The 16,202-nt window shown below is 35.0% G+C and overlaps 1 protein-coding gene across 2 annotated transcripts; it reads right to left on the bottom strand.

Moving 5' to 3' along the window:
• Positions 1-7,733: 7,733 nt before the first annotated feature.
• On the bottom strand, positions 7,734-11,313 carry LOC104212152 (psbP domain-containing protein 3, chloroplastic). Of its 2 annotated transcripts, none has more exons than XM_070160297.1 (10): positions 11,125-11,313; positions 10,982-11,048; positions 10,519-10,628; positions 10,369-10,434; positions 9,847-9,939; positions 9,688-9,770; positions 9,511-9,586; positions 8,705-8,823; positions 8,515-8,559; positions 7,734-8,055 (listed from the first exon to the last, which is right to left on the bottom strand). In XM_070160297.1, the coding sequence occupies exons 1-10, from the start codon at positions 11,240-11,242 to the stop codon at positions 8,029-8,031; spliced, it is 804 nt and encodes a 267-aa protein (XP_070016398.1). In that variant the 5' UTR covers positions 11,243-11,313; the 3' UTR covers positions 7,734-8,028. The 2 variants fall into 2 exon arrangements, with proteins under 2 accessions (XP_070016398.1, XP_009759652.1); XM_009761350.2 differs by having other exon boundaries at positions 9,847-9,927.
• Between the last annotated feature and the right edge of the window lie 4,889 nt (positions 11,314-16,202).

Here is a 16,202-nt window from a genome sequence, read left to right as displayed (position 1 = left end):
CATCACTATTACACATCATATTATTTTATATTTATATATTATTTTATTAATACACGCAAAGTTCACGTGCAACGCACGTACACTAAAGTTAGTTGGCCTTAAGTGCATGAAACCATTAGTTGCACTTCAGACCTATTTGGCCTTAAGTGCATTTGAAGTGCAATTTTTTCACCCTAGACTAATTTTTTTAAGGAATTTTTACCTCTTATGGCAAAGGTTAACACCTTATTTATTTTAAATAAATAACATTTTAAAAAATTATATTCTATAGATACCTTTTAATGGTTATAACAAAATATCTAATTTTGGTTACCTCCTACCTCTAAGTCACTAAATACGCTATTCAGTTACACTATTTTTTCTTTCTCTCGCTACTTCGATACATGCCATTCCCTTCTTCCACACGATGCTCAATCTCAAAATTCCTCTCACCCACGTCACCTACCATTAGTCATAAACGGTGATTTTGCTAATGTTTATCTAGCAGATTTTCCACGAACAAGCTCCATTGGGTCTGGTTCTTCTTTTGAGGCATTATACTGCTTCCAGTGGAAACAGAATCACTAGGGGTCAAGAAGCCAAATTCTTCAGATGCCCATAATACCCATACTTCTCCCAGGCGAGAGAGATGGACGGCAGTGATGGAATTAGCAGAAAGAAGCTCCAACACAAAATCTGTGAACGTTACTGAGTTAAAATAAAATTCAGGAAACTGTTAGAAGAATAAAGAAATATATCAAATAGTAAAGAATCAGAAATATTCCGAGTCCACAATTTTCTTGTGCGTCCTTAAGGAATTTTAACCCCCTCACACGTTGCCAAGGTAATGGATTAAATCATCTCAGAATAAAACGGAATAAACCTTCCTGCAACAGTGGCAATACAAACTGCAGGATACCAACGAACTCAAAGAACGGAGCAAAATCACACTTACGAATTTGAGAGAGAGAGACTGCGAATTAGGATGCAGTATATTCAGAAAGAAAGAAGTTCTATATCTTTTTCGTATATGGAAGATGCAGCCTTGCCTCATAATTTATAGGCAAATATCAGAAGAGGTGTCTGAAAGGTGCCTTTTCAGAAAATACGCGGCCTGCCGCGGTTCTACCGCGATCGCGGCCGAACCGCGGCCAGAGAGCTTCTCTGAATCTGACTGTCGCGATTCTACCGCGGTCGCGGCAGAACCGCGGCCAGTGAGGCCCTCTGAACCTGACTGCCGCGATTCTACCGCGGTCGCGGCAGAACCGCGGCCAGTGAGGCCCTCTGAACGTTCAGCAGTGATTTGGCATTTAATTAATTATTAAATAATTAAATAAATTTTGTCCAAAAATAATCTTATCGATCATTTGACAAATCCAAATCCAAATCCAAAGCCGAGCGAGCAACGACGACGACGCGAGGGTTCATTCTCTTCAACTCCTTCTAAGAGCTTTAAGAAGTGAATCTATATATAAGCACATAAATGTGATTGTCCCTCACCAATGAGGGACAAAGTGCAAGACAAAAGTTCACTTCTTCAAATTTTCATTTTCCCTCTATTTCCAATTCACACTTCTTCTCTTTTAAAGCCCAATGGCTTAAAGTCCAACAAAATCTCGATCTGAAACTGCATCAATGCTATTGCACATAAACATTGAATTACTGAGGCATGACAGTTGCGACGATATCTACCGGTTTACTCATCGTCGGTTTAGAAGTAGAGAACCAGATTATTGAGAATGGACCAAGCAGTGTTAGTAATTTCTGCAACCAAAATTGAATCCAAAGGAGATGAAGCCTCCGATCGACGACGGCGTGGGAACAGTGAGATTCAGGGTTTTTGCTCGATAGCGGATTCGCCGGAAATTAGGGTTTGTTCTTGAACAAAGACAGCGGAGTTTGGGGCTGAGCAACTTGATTTTCTGTTAATATATTTCAATATTTTGTCAACGTATCACGCTGTATTTCCATGTATTTCATTGTATTCATTGTTTTTTTCCATTGTAATTCAATGTATCTTGCTGTATTCCATGTGTTTCATTGTTTTAACTGTCTTTTTTTTCATTGTATTTCAATGTATCCCGCTGTATTCTATGTATTTTATTGTATTCACTGTCTCGCTATATTCCATGAATGCATTCATATGTTTTTTTTAATTAATATAATTTATGTATTCAGATGTATTATATAATTTCTCTGAAGATTGCTATATTTTTGGGGTATTTTTCGGTTGAGAATCTTTTTTATAACTGGAAATACAAATTTTGTGTATTATATGGAGTTATATTAGGAGTCTATTATGTTAATTGATTCACTTTCCGTTTAAAAACAGTGTAATCCCTTGTTTCACGCCGTGAATACAGTCGAATACAATATTCTGTCTAGCTGTAATCCCATGTTTCACCATGAGTACAGTCGAATACACTCGAATACAACAATTGATTAGCTTGACTTCCCTGATTCACACCTATTTTTGCTACTGTATTCATGAATACAATAGCTTAATACATCTTATAACAACAGAAAACGTATCTACAATCTGTAATATAGCAAATGGTATCTATAGATAGCTAATTACCACTAAAAGATAGTACTTTATGAAAAAAATTTCTTTTTTTAAACTTCAAACCCGATAAGTCTAAATTTGATCATAAAATGGGTAGGCTTGCAATTTTTTTTACAAAGTAGGTATATGTTCAATTGTGACCCCAAAACCGAATATAGATGCAAAAGCCCCAAACTTTTTACCTAATATACTCATGCGGTCCAAAATATTTACCAGGGCATTTCCTTTTTCCCATTAATTACTCTCTGTCTTTTTGTGTTTTCTCTCTCATGTTTTTTCCTATTTATCCTAACTTTTTCCTGACTTTCCCTTTCTCCCATTAATTAATTTCTTTCTTTTTTATAATTTCTCTTTCCTGTTTTTTCCTACATTGCACGTTCATCTCTTTAAAGGCTTCACAGCTTCTTTGTAACTTTTTTCTTGCATTCAAAGATCAAGATCCCCAATCTAAATTTAATGGGTTCTAACTTTTAAAATTTTAGCATTGAACTCATTATACTATTAAAATTACGAGTTCAAATCTAATAATTATTTTTAAAAAGTGTTTACGTATAAATTAATTTTTTGTATCGAAAGTTATAGATTCAGTTAAACTCATATCCGAAAGGCTACATCCGCCCCTGACAACATACTGTGATTAACGGACTCTGAGGAATATTATTACTAGGACCTATTATATGCGACACAATCTAAAGACAAATATAAATCGAAATAAAATAAGTTTTTTTTATTTAAAAAAAAAGCTAACAAAACGATATATTGTAAATTTTGCAATAATTCAGCTGAAACTGAATAAAAGCAAATTTACCCAACAATATATTGCTACGGTATCAAAATATATTGTAAGAGTATACAGCTATATTGGAACCGTATATTGTAATAATATACATATATACTGGAACGATATACTATAATAATAATATGCAATTTTTTAGCAGAAATTTAAATTAAAACACAGTTACCCAACAATACATACTACTGTATCACAATATATTGTATGAGTATACTATAAATAGAGTATATAATTATACTACAATAGTATACTATAGTAGTATACATATAATACCGATCGGGGTAGAAGTAAGGTTTACGTACACACTACCCTCCCAGACTCCAGTCGTAGGATTTTACTGGGTTGTTGTTGTTGTTATTGTTGTATACATATATACCGAAACGTTATATAGGTAGGGTCGCGTAATTATTTTGTATGGGTAGATTCAGGGTAATTATTTTGGTTTTTATGGGTAACCATGTTATATATTCCTAAATTAATTGCATTCACTAGCCAAAAAGTGTATAAAATATGTATATCATATGTATATAATACACATATATACAAAAAAAATTATACATTTTATCGGCTATTATTTTTGGGAACGGTAAAAATTTTACTTTTTTCTAGTTATTTCCTTCAATATCCTTTTTCATATCCTTTCCCTGAAAAAATCCAATACCTATTGGACCAAATATCATGTCAAAGTAGTACAAATTAAATAAGACAACCTTCTATATATTTGACAGTGGATTCGTGTGACTATTTTCTTTAGCACGATCCGAATGAACAAATAACGTAAGTTTCATCTTCAGATATCTCAAATATTGAAAGGAGTTGATAAGTTGTACAAAGGAGACAATTCTAATAAGGTGGCGGCCAATTCTGAATAAACAAACGTTAGTTTCATTAGGGGTTTCTTTTTTCTCCACTTTAGCAGATCTTTTTCTTCTTTTTTAAACCAATATAAAATACAATAATCAGATTAATCTAGATTCACACCTACTAAGGGGTAAAACGCTCTTTACCAAAAAGTTCTCTATTTTCAGATGTTGAACTTGAAAATTTTCAATTAAAGGTGAAGAGATCCCAACCAAAGCGTGATCAAAAGGATTGTCAAGTAAGGCATATGCTTTAGGTCCCCAATTTCGAGGGGCCCCAATTTTAGAAGGAATATGTTATGTATTAATTTTTTCTTAAAAATATCTAAGTATTTTATAGTAAAAAATCATTGTGAAGTTAATGTGACTGGAAAAGTCTTTTGTTAAAGTAAAATATCTTTATAATTTCCTAAAACTTTATGTAACTTTCATTTGCTTTTTTCACATTCTAACCGCTAAAACCTATAGGTATTATTTTAAAATATTGAGATTACTAGATGATGAGAATTTGAAGGAAACAAAAAATATTGCAATAAGCTTTGATGTTCCTTAAAGTATAATAGTCACTCTAATATTGATGGATTAGACTTATATTTTGAGTTAAAAGTGTTATGGGAATTAGTACAAATAGAAGATAATACTCTAATTGAAATACTTATAACCCAAAAGACTTGATTCATTTTCAAATGCCTAACGGTTGCCTCAACATAAAGAAGTTTTTAAAATAAAAATACATAAAATCAGCGTCTTAATAGTGATTAAATCGGTTAGCTATATTATCAATTGAAAAATAATATTATAAAGAGTTGTGCCTTTAATTGTAGTTACACTTTAGGCCCAAATTATGTCAAGCTGCCTCTGATCCCAACACCCTTTGGTAATTAATTATTGCTTTCAACATGTGCTAAAAGATCACTTTCGACAAATCTCTTAAGAATTCGGCACCAATTGGTGTTTAATTTCTTGTCTTAATTATCCAGATCATCTAAAACTCTACTTCTGGAATTGATTAAAAGAAATTTGGGTCTCAATATTTTTAGCAATTATTTATTGAAGAACATAAATGGTAAAAATTGCATGAGACGCCCTATTTGGTCTCTCCTATTTAATCTATACCCATTTTCTTAATTTTTTTTAATTTGTACCCACTTTTTAAACAATTTCAGCCTCCTTTCTCCTCCTCATTCTCCTCCTTCGTTTTCTGCCCTTTTCTTTGTAAACTTTATATAAAGCCAACTACAATTAACAAACTATGAATTGACGGGTAAAACAAAAGACAAATAGTAACATGCTAAAATATAAAAATATTTATATGATAACTATAATATAATGTAATTCCTTAAATAGTTACACGACTCATCATCAAAGTTTGACAAGATACTCTTTCCATCTAAACAACTAAAGTATTAACAATACAGTAGCTTACTGAAAATGAAAACGAAAAAGTATCACTAGTAGATATTTTTGACGAAGAAAGTAGCATATTATATGGAAAGCTCTGTCAGAAAACCTTACAATTTGATGAAAAAGCTGAATATCACTGGGAATCCTTGGATTTCGATTATGAAGACGGCGTTGACGGCTACGTTGACGATGATGATATACAGTTACAGAAAATCCTCTTAAACTCGGCACAAACTTATAACTCCTCAGTTGATGAGAAGTTGGAATTCGATTTTACTAACAAGACAAACCTTGACGACGTTAAGAAAAAAGGCATTGATGTATCAAAAAAAAATTCAAAAACTTCAGCTTAGATAGTGCTGAAGTTTTTACAAATGAACTAAATAACTTCAGCATCTTCTGCTGAAGTTTTTGAAAAAGCTTTATGACAAAACTAATGAATCCAGGACAAAAAAACTTCAGCTTATTTAGTGCTGAGGTTTTTACAAATGAACTAAATAACTTCAGCATCTTCTACTGAAGTTTTTGAAAAAGTTTATCCAGGACAAAAAAACTTCAGCTTATTTAGTGCTGAAGTTTTTATAAATGAACTAAATAACTTTATCATCTTCTGCTGAAGCTTTTGAAAAAGCTTAATGGCAAAACTAATGAATCCAAGACAAAAAAACTTCAGCTTATTTAGTGCAATTACAAACAAAAACTTCAGCAAATAGAGAACAAAACTTCAGCTACTATGCTTAAGTTCAACAATTACAAACAAAAACTTCAGCACACTTGTTACGTCAGACCCGTCTACTAGAATGCTGAAATTTTGCGTGATTGACTTCAGGGACAAACTCAGGATTCTTGGAGAATGGGTTCACCACTAGTATGATAATATAAAAAAAATAGAATAAATAAGCTGATAAGGATCGATCCCTGGTCCCTAGGGAAAAATTGCAGCTACTTAACCAGTGAAACAACACAACAAATCTAACCATGGGTTCACAAAGGTAGTATTTGGACAAATTATATGAATTATATACATAATATATACAATTTTTGTCAAAGACCACGGGTTCACGTGAACCCTTCGGTACACTGTAAATCTGCCCCTAATTGTCTTTGCTACTTCAGCCCCGTATGCTGAAGTTACGCAAAAAAGTGGGTATATTTGCAATTTTTTTTACAAAATGGACACAAATTAAAACGTAACCCTAAAAGCGGGTATAGATACAAATGCCCCACATAAATGTTCAATATTAATGAAAACGCAAGTTGCATTCACATGGGTTAGAAGATCACTTTCGAAAAATACGATACCAATTCGTTCGATGATATATTAGTATATTAAAATGAGCAAAATCTAGGAATCCCAAATTGATTGCCAATCCAAATATGGAGAATGATGTCAGAATTTAAATTCCACATTACCTTTTGGCCTTAAAAATAAATGATAAGTATAGGACCTCCGTAAAGTACATGTGTGTTAACTGCAAATTTGACACAAATTTAGGGAATATTTATGCCTTATTCCAAGCTAGAATGTGAAAAGGCCGACATTGACTTTAAAAATCTCAAATTGTAAAAATCTTTAATTTTATTAAGCGTAACTTTAAGCTTTACAATTTTTAAATACATTAAAAAATTACGTCGTCTTAGCTGAATGTCTCTATAATTAGCGGTATTTTAATAAAGAGAAAAGATCCAAATTTATCCCTTTACTTTCGAATAATGTACACATCTAACCTCGCCAAATTTAAAATAATTGTAGGAATAAATTTGGCTGGATAGTATAACGGAGATTAAATGTAGATAATATGGATGGATATATTTGGCCCCTTCCTCCTTAATAAATGGACTCAACCTATTTCCCTTGTGTGTCAAATGACATATTTGCCCCTTCAGCTCCTTCTTCTCAAATGACATAATATAGACGTTTGAGGTCCTAGTTAATAGTGATAACTAGAAATATGCATCGCTTGGGATCATCAAGTCATGGTTAAAATCTTCAAAAAGATTAAAGTATACTAACTGTTGTAGAAGAAATTAATGTGTTAATCGAACTTCAGAATAATTTGGGTTATACATTTATTAATTAATCTACCATTCATCATTGATGACTATAAAACTCAAATTACCTGTGAGGTCATGAAGAAAACTATAAATGTATAAGCACGACATCCCCTTGACACAAATGTTTGCAGTGTCCAAAATTTGGTCATATTACATCTGAACCATGGTCATATTTGTCATACAGTTTTGGTATATATTGATATATGTAAATGCCAGCTCTAATAAGTAGTCTTTTGTCAAAAAACTTGATCAAGTAGTTGGTTCATCACAATATAGCTTACCCACATTATGTTCTTATCCACTGTGCCATTCACAGGCTAGCAAACCAGAAGCTCAAGCCAAAATTTGTGATATTGCTCCCTATTATGTCATCATATTAATCTGAAGGAAGAAACAGCCTGCACAGTGGAAGAAGATTCAGACAATGATTCAAAACGTGTTTAAGAGGATCCACTAGAAAATAATCATCACTTAAAAACACAACCAATGATAAAGAATTCATGTGCAAAACAGGGCAATAAGAGGGCATTGCGACATAAATATTTATGTAAGAGTTAATCACACAAGAGCAAACTGTTTTTCCCTGGATTCAAACTGATTGAACTTACTTCAACATATCAGCTCTCTCTTATAGTGTCTAAGACATGAATTTAAGTTATTCAAAGCAGTATTGCATTGCATAAGTTTCCATCTATTATCCAGTTATACTTTAAGCTTTTACCTGTTTCATGCTTTATAAACATATTAATCATGAACATAAAGACCTAAAAAGTGGGAACTATAAACATTTTTGTGATGCATATCTTCACTCATGAAACTAGCATACACAAAAGCGGAAGAAAATTCTCTTAAATTACCTTCTCTACTTGGGCACCGTATTTCTCTGCCTCCTCGTCTACAAACTGCAAGATAAATTAAATCTTACGATCAATTACAGTCTCCTCGTAAAGTAAATCTATCACACTCTTCATCATCCTCTCGTAATGGATAAATAAAAAGCCAAAGTAAGTAAGTCTAATGCTCGTCTTTTTGCTTCATTAAGCTGACCTGTCCAGTGAGAGTATACAGCCTATTGTAAACCCCGTTGTCTGCTATCCCAAGCACTGAAAATAGATGTCTGAGACTTTCACCGGGATTTTGGAGAGTGTACTCGATGTAATACAACCCTGATTAATAGTGACAATCAGCAGTGGCCTTAAACTCAAATTGCCTCAAAATATCGAGCAAGTATAAACTGCCTAGCTTTCAAGCAAAGGAAATGGAAAGTCACAACTGCTTCAGTGAGATAAAATCACTTAGTTTCTTTTATCCAATTAATCAATTGTGGTTTCTTTCATTCGAAGTTTCTCACTATTGAAGTTTCATTCTCCCAAAATGGTCTAGGTACACAATAGAAATACAGGCTGTGTATATGAGTGCATTGGCTATTATTTCAGCAGTTTTTCTTGTCGACTTTTCGGAAATGAGTACCTCAAATAAGGCTGTGTGGTCTGTAGCAATCATTTCATAAAAGCACTTTGTAGTTGTGTAGGCACAATAGTATGCGTTCCATTTCATCCCTTTATAAACAGACTGTTTGATTTAAAAGTAAAAAAAAATCAATATGACAGTTTGTAGCGTTTGAAGTCCATAGATTAACGGGGTTCTTTAGCAGTAAGTTAGTGGCAATAAATGAGAGCCTACATTTTAAGCTCCAACAATAGTTTAAGAAAGCTCCAAATTTTAATCTGTATAATGGAAACAGATTAAAAAGCACTTTTACTCAATCAAATGTGATTCCTCAATCGGAAGCACCCCTAAATAACATCGCGACCAGTCAAGTTTTATCGAGTGTTTTAGATTGTGTTGTATACCTTTAGAAGCTTTGCTATCTATGAGTTTTGCTTTCACTCCTGCCGGCCTTTGCCAGCTTCTGTCTAATCCACTAACCTGTAACAAATCATTGAGAACTGAAGTAAGAATGCCAACTGAAGCAAAAATATAAAAAGAAAAGGAGAGTTTTTCAAAAGTAAAGATGGATTAAACCCCACCAGATTCTCGGCAAAAGCATCAACTTTCCCAAAAGATTCCAATTTGGTGAAATCAGCACCAAGGCTTGTGATTACAATGCTAACTGAAGCAACAGATGATCAAGTTTTATATATATTAAGACTCAAACAACCAATCCATTACAATGTCCAACTTAATACCATTTGTGTTAGAAGCTTCTTGAGGATAGAAAGCTATGAGCGACCTCACTCCATCACCTTCTCCTGCGCCTATTTGCCAATCTGCAAGTAATTCTTCAGCTCGTTACCATCAGGAGCGGAGCTAGCCCATCAGCTACGAGTTCGGCCAAACCCAGTAGCTTTGGTCCAAACTCTGTATTTATCTTATGGAATTCATTGAGTATGTACTAATTATTAATTTAGAAACCAGTAACTTAAAAAAATTAGAACCTTGAACCCATAACTTTCAAATTCAGGCTCCCCGTCTGGTTACCATCATGTTTTTCCCCAAGAACTATGAGATTTAAAATTTTACATCTCAATATCTAAGCCATAAAGATCCTATTTTTGTTCCTACATAACATACCAATTCTTTATATTATAATTAACAGTCACTAGCAAATGCTGGAATAGTTATTATCCCTCTTTTGCGCATGGTTGCATTGATGAAGAGCAACTACAATACTTGCATTCAAGAAGTAAAAATGGAATGTGAAACCGTACCACGAGGTATCATTATCTTAAACTTGTTGACATCATCTGAATAAACACGAAAATCCTCAGCGACATCTGAAATAACATCACCTTTTTTAGCAAGTAGACATTATGAAGGATACCGGGCATGTCAAAGCAGTAAAATTAGTCAAAGCGTACCGTTCTCTGCCAATGCGATCGAGCTAAAAGCGGACAGAGAAAATGCAACAGAGCCTGCATGTAGCAGGAGTTCTCTTCTCTTGGTTACACATTCTCCTTTAACTTGCACACTATACAATTATTTTAAATTCAGAAATGTACTCTGATCATTGATCTAGCAAATGGAAAACTGACATAAGTTAATCGTAACTGAATAAAATAACATATGATCGCCAACTTTACTCCCTATAACAATCAACTCACAAATCTATTCTGTTTACCTACTATAATAATATAATAATAAAATCAAGAATGTATTTTGTCAATTAAAATAACTCAACTTTATCCGCTGTAGCAATAAAATCACAAAATTTTACCCACTATAACAGTAAAGTTAAGAAACTATTTTTGGTCACAAAGTATTTTTGGGTACTTTACTGTAGTTAAATGACCCGAAAAAGATAAGAAAGGAAATGAAAGATACCCTTTTTTTGTACGAGGCACAGGGTTGTTGCAGCTAGAGATATATGGGTTGCCGTTTTTCTTGGGACCTGAACAAGTAGTGGGAGTTAATGTAATAATTTCATTCAAAGAAGATAAGAGAGAGAATAAAGAAGAAAAATGAACCTTCGAGAAGATTGCAAGAGTAGGAGAGAGCATATGGCAAGTGAGAGGGATGAGAAAGGAAGGTTTGAGGCTGGTAATTCAAAGAAGGAGATGAACACGAAAATGAAAGAGTCGCCATTTTTTGGAGTAGAGATTTTCTGTATCCAATTCCCAACCAACCAGTTTTCTGCTATTCGTTAGAGACAGTTGGAAATTCCACTCTGGCAGCCTTTTTACTCATTTATCTATTAAGGTTTTTTTATTTTCAAAATTTATAGTGAAAAATAGGTATAAAAGTAGTTTGTAAAAGAACATTTGCTCTACCACATACAAAAACTTTCGATCAGTGGGGTGAGGTGCACCAAAAATGGCCTGAGGCGATGGTAGGCGGTAAAAGTCTCAAGAGGCGTACACCTAGTAAATCAGGGTGTACGTCGGGCGTTGAGGCACGTTTTTGTAATGAGACGTAAGCCCAAGAGACTTTTTCAAATTAATACAAAACTTGTTGAAAAGTCCTTAATATAACACCCAAATTTTCAGAAGGTAGCTTGTAACTACGCAAAAGTTTAAAAAAGGAATTGAAATATTAAATTTAAAAGTCAAGTCTTTTTATTTATTGCTAGAAGCCCTAATTAATGATCTTTTCTAATTCTTTATCTTGTCCGCTGGTCTGGTATTATCTCTATTCTTCTTCATAGCAGCAAGTTCAAAGTTCAAATTGTAGGTTAATCATCCTTTTTGTTCCTACATAGAGAAAAATTTATTCTTTTCAATTCAAGTTACTTGTGTTTGTAAGTAACGTATAATGGATTGTTTTGACTAGTTTTTTGTAGGAATGAAGCACATCTATATATTTTTTTCACTTATTTATAATTTTCTTCAATTCTTATGAAATTTTACATATTTAAAAATAATTATTGTAATTATATTATTTTATAAAAATATTAAAAATTAAATACTCATGAGGATTACACCCCGTGCCTTGGGACTTATACCTCGTTAAAAATATATAAAACGTCTCGCGTTGTGCCAATGCCTTTCAAAACACTACTTCCCATATGCTAATAACCATCCAAACAAAATGTCATATGAGTATCTTTCTGCAGATCCTTTGAATTCGCTTCGATGTCATGGCCGACCAAATCCCGAGAGATCCTCATATGTAATTTCAGATTATGAGGACTAAATAGTGTGAAGTGTTGGCATATAAATTTTATCAGAATTAAATTTAATAAAATAACTTTTATTATATTTTACGAAAAAGGGTCTGATATACCACTATACTATTATAAATTGTTTAGAACTACCCCTCGTTATACTATTTGTCAAAATCCCAAATTCCCTCCGTAGGATATCGTGACGGCACCTAGTCTCTAAGACTAGGTAAGTCTAGCAAACATGCGGAGTGACTGAATAATAATTTAAATCTAAAAAATATCAACAACTATATGAAACAAAATCTACAACTCAATGTGTACATCTCCCAAAACCTGGTGTAAATACAAGTCACAAGCTCTAGATACAGTACTGAATGCTCCTATACATCACTATCTATGAAGGCGTAAAGAAATAAGAAAAAGGACAGGATAGAAGTGGACTGTGAGGCCTACAGATGCGGGCAGGTGTACCTTGAAGTCTCCAAGCAAGCCGCTCATGCGCTAATACCGAGACTGATAGGATGTACTTGGATCTGCACGAAACATGTGCAGAAGCGTAGTATGAGTACACCACAACGGTACCCAGTAAGTGTCAAGCCTAACTGCGGTAGAGTAGTGACGAAGTCAAGTCAAGGCCCTACTGGAGATAATAAGAAACAAGATAGGAGATATAACGATATAATGATATAATAAAAATGACAAGGAAGTGAAACAATAAAGAATTTATGGGAAGTAACAATACGGAATCAAGGAAAACTAATACAACACGAAAGGAAAACAAGAATTTTACACGTTAAGGAAACAACAACCAAACAATATAGCAAATAAAGAAGATCAACAGGGGCACTCCCGAGGTACCGCCTCTAGTCTCAAATCATAAAAGTAACTCACATTCTTTTCCTTATATCATCGCGGGAGCCTTTACATTTAGTTTTGAAAATTATTTTTCCCGAAATAGCACTCCGCGTTTCAGCCCATCTTATTACACTGCATGGCTTCTAGTAATTCCCCTACTAGACACGCGCATCAAGCCCACCTGATCTCACCGCATGCGTTTCAACATCCGGACCTTATACCACCGCATGCATATCAATAATCGCAAAGGCACGACAGAAACCTCGTGCACACAACCAAACAATCAACTTAACAGTAACACAAATGCCAAGACATAACAACTAATTAAAGCGATAATCACAGCTTATGCTTTGCCTCAATAGAAACTACGGCCTTTGCAACTCAATACTAAACTCAACAACAAGATATTTCAAGGACAACAATTTCAATTAGAGAATCCCATAGATAGATAATGAATACGGAATTAAGAAAGCAAGTAACTCAACTAAACATGTAGTACAAGTTGCAAATAAGAGATAAGACAGGTAGACATGTGAAATTAGGCTAAACATGATGACTATAACATGCTAACGTAGCTTAATTAAGGCATGAAAAGGAAACCAACAACAACAACAACAACAACAACGACCCAGTATAATCCCACAAGTGGGGTCTGGGGAGGGTAATATGTACGCAGACCTTACCCCTACCCCGAAGGGTAGAGAGGCTGTTTCCAGGAGACCCTCGGCTCAAAAAAACAATAGGAGATGATATATTAGTACCATAAAAATGCGTAATAAAAATAACAACAATATATAAGAGATATGAAATATGAAATACATGATACGAAATACGAAATACGAAATAGATGGCTGATATAGTACAACTAGAAGGTAAAGCCCTGCATCAATAGACGACCACTGACATTCCTAGTCTAACTCCTAACTAGATAGTCTCCCTCACTTGTGCTGTAGAAATATTCACACTCTCCCCTAACCTACAACCTTAATGCTCGACCTCCATAATTCCCTATCAAGGGCCATGTCCTCAGTAATCCTAAGTCGCGCCATGTCCTGTCTGATCACCTCTCCCCAATACTTCTTAGGTCTCCCTCTACCTCTCCGCGTGCCCACTACAGCCAGTCGCTCACACCTCCTCACCGGTGCATCAGTGCTCCTCCTCTGAATGTGCCCGAACCATCTGAGTCTTACTTCCCGCATCTTGTCCTCCATGGGGGCCACACCCACCTTCTCTCGAATATTTGCATTCCTAATCTTATCCATCCTTGTATGCCCACACATCCACCTCATCTCTGCTACTTTCATCTTCTGGGTGTGTGAGTTCTTTACCGGCCAACATTCAGTTCCATACAACATGGCATGAAAAGGAAACCACGTAGCTAAAATCGGAATTTCAGCATCTAGCCCGTGTGCGCACTCGTAAACTTGCGTACACGGCCTCCACGTATCACAATTATCACAACAATACCAAATCTTAAAGGGAATTTCCCACACATAAGATTAGACAAGTCATTTACCTCAAACCACACTAAATCAATCCACTAGAAGGCCTTTTCCTCGATTTTCCAACTCCGAACGGCTCGAATCTAGCCAAAAAAAATTATACTATAAATATAACTATGGGAAACTAATTTAAATAATGAAATTATAATTTTAGCAAAGAATTGAAAAATCGCCCGAAAAAGTCACCCCAGGCCTAGCGTCTCAGAACCCGAGAAAAATCATAAAATTCGAATATCCATTCTATATCGAGTCCAACCATACAAGAATTATTCAAATCCGACCTCAATTCGCCTTTCAAAACTCAAAAATTTAGTGTGAGAACTTCTACAATGTTTCCTCCATAAATCCCTAATTACATGATGAAATCGATGATAGATTAGTGGAATTTAATCAAAAACGAGTTAAGAACGCTTATCCCTACAACCCCTCTGAAAATTCCTCGAAATTTTGCCTCAAACTGAGCTTTCTAAGTCCAAAATATGAAATGTGGAATAAACCATCGATTTTGAAACTTAAATCTGCTGCCCAGCGATTCCTAGCTTAATTGCGAACGCGGAATGATCCTCGCGTTCGCGATGCACAAAATTACACAGCTGCCAATATCCTCTTCGCAAACGCGAGACTCCTCATGCTAATGCGATTGCCAAAACTCTCAAGTTTTGCGATTGCGAAGCTTCACTTGCGAATGCATAGAACAACCGTGTGAGGTATCCCCATCCCGCCTTTCCTTTTCACGAACGCGACTCCTTGTCCGCGATCGCATGCACAAAATCTTGACCCCTTTGAAAACATGTGGCCTTCTTTGTGAACGTGAAGGGTAATCTCCAGCCATCCCTGAAGACTCTACGCGAACGCGGGAACACCTTTGCGAACGCGTAGAAGGAAAGTAAAAGCACCAAATGTAGCAATCTTAAATGTTCCGAAATGTGCCGAACATGGTCCGAATTACCCCGAGGCCCCCGGGACCTCAACCAAATATACCAACAAGTCCTAAAACATGATACAAATTTAGTCTAGGCCTCATATCACATCAAACAACATCAAAAACACGAATCACACTCCAATTCAAGCCTAATGAACTTATAGACTTTTAACTTCTACATTCGATGATGAACCCTATCAAATCAAGTCCGATTGACCTTAAATTTTGCACACAAGTAATAAATAACATTACGGACCTACTCCAACTTTTTGAATTGGAATCCGACTTCGATATCAAAAAGTCCACTCCCGATCAAACTTCCCAAAATATTCCAACTTTCGCCAATTAATGTCGAAACGACCTACGGACCTCCAAATCAATGTCCGAACACGCTCATAAGACCAAAATCACCATATGGAGATATTGGAACCATCAAAACTCGATTCTGGAGTCGTCTTCATATAAGTAAAACGACGGTCAACTCCTACGACTTAAACTTCCAACTTAGGAACTATGTGTCCCATTTCAAATTGATACTCTCCCGAACTAGACACCAAGCACCCAGGCAAGTCAGGTAACCACAATATAAATTAGAGGAAGAATAAATTTGGGGATCAGGGCTAAAATACTCAAAATGATCGGTCGGGTCGTTACATCGTCCCC

The sequence above is a fragment of the Nicotiana sylvestris genome, chromosome 10 (assembly GCF_000393655.2).
Source record: "Nicotiana sylvestris chromosome 10, ASM39365v2, whole genome shotgun sequence".
NCBI lineage: Eukaryota > Viridiplantae > Streptophyta > Magnoliopsida > Solanales > Solanaceae > Nicotiana > Nicotiana sylvestris.
This window is presented reverse-complemented; position numbering and strand designations above follow the sequence as displayed.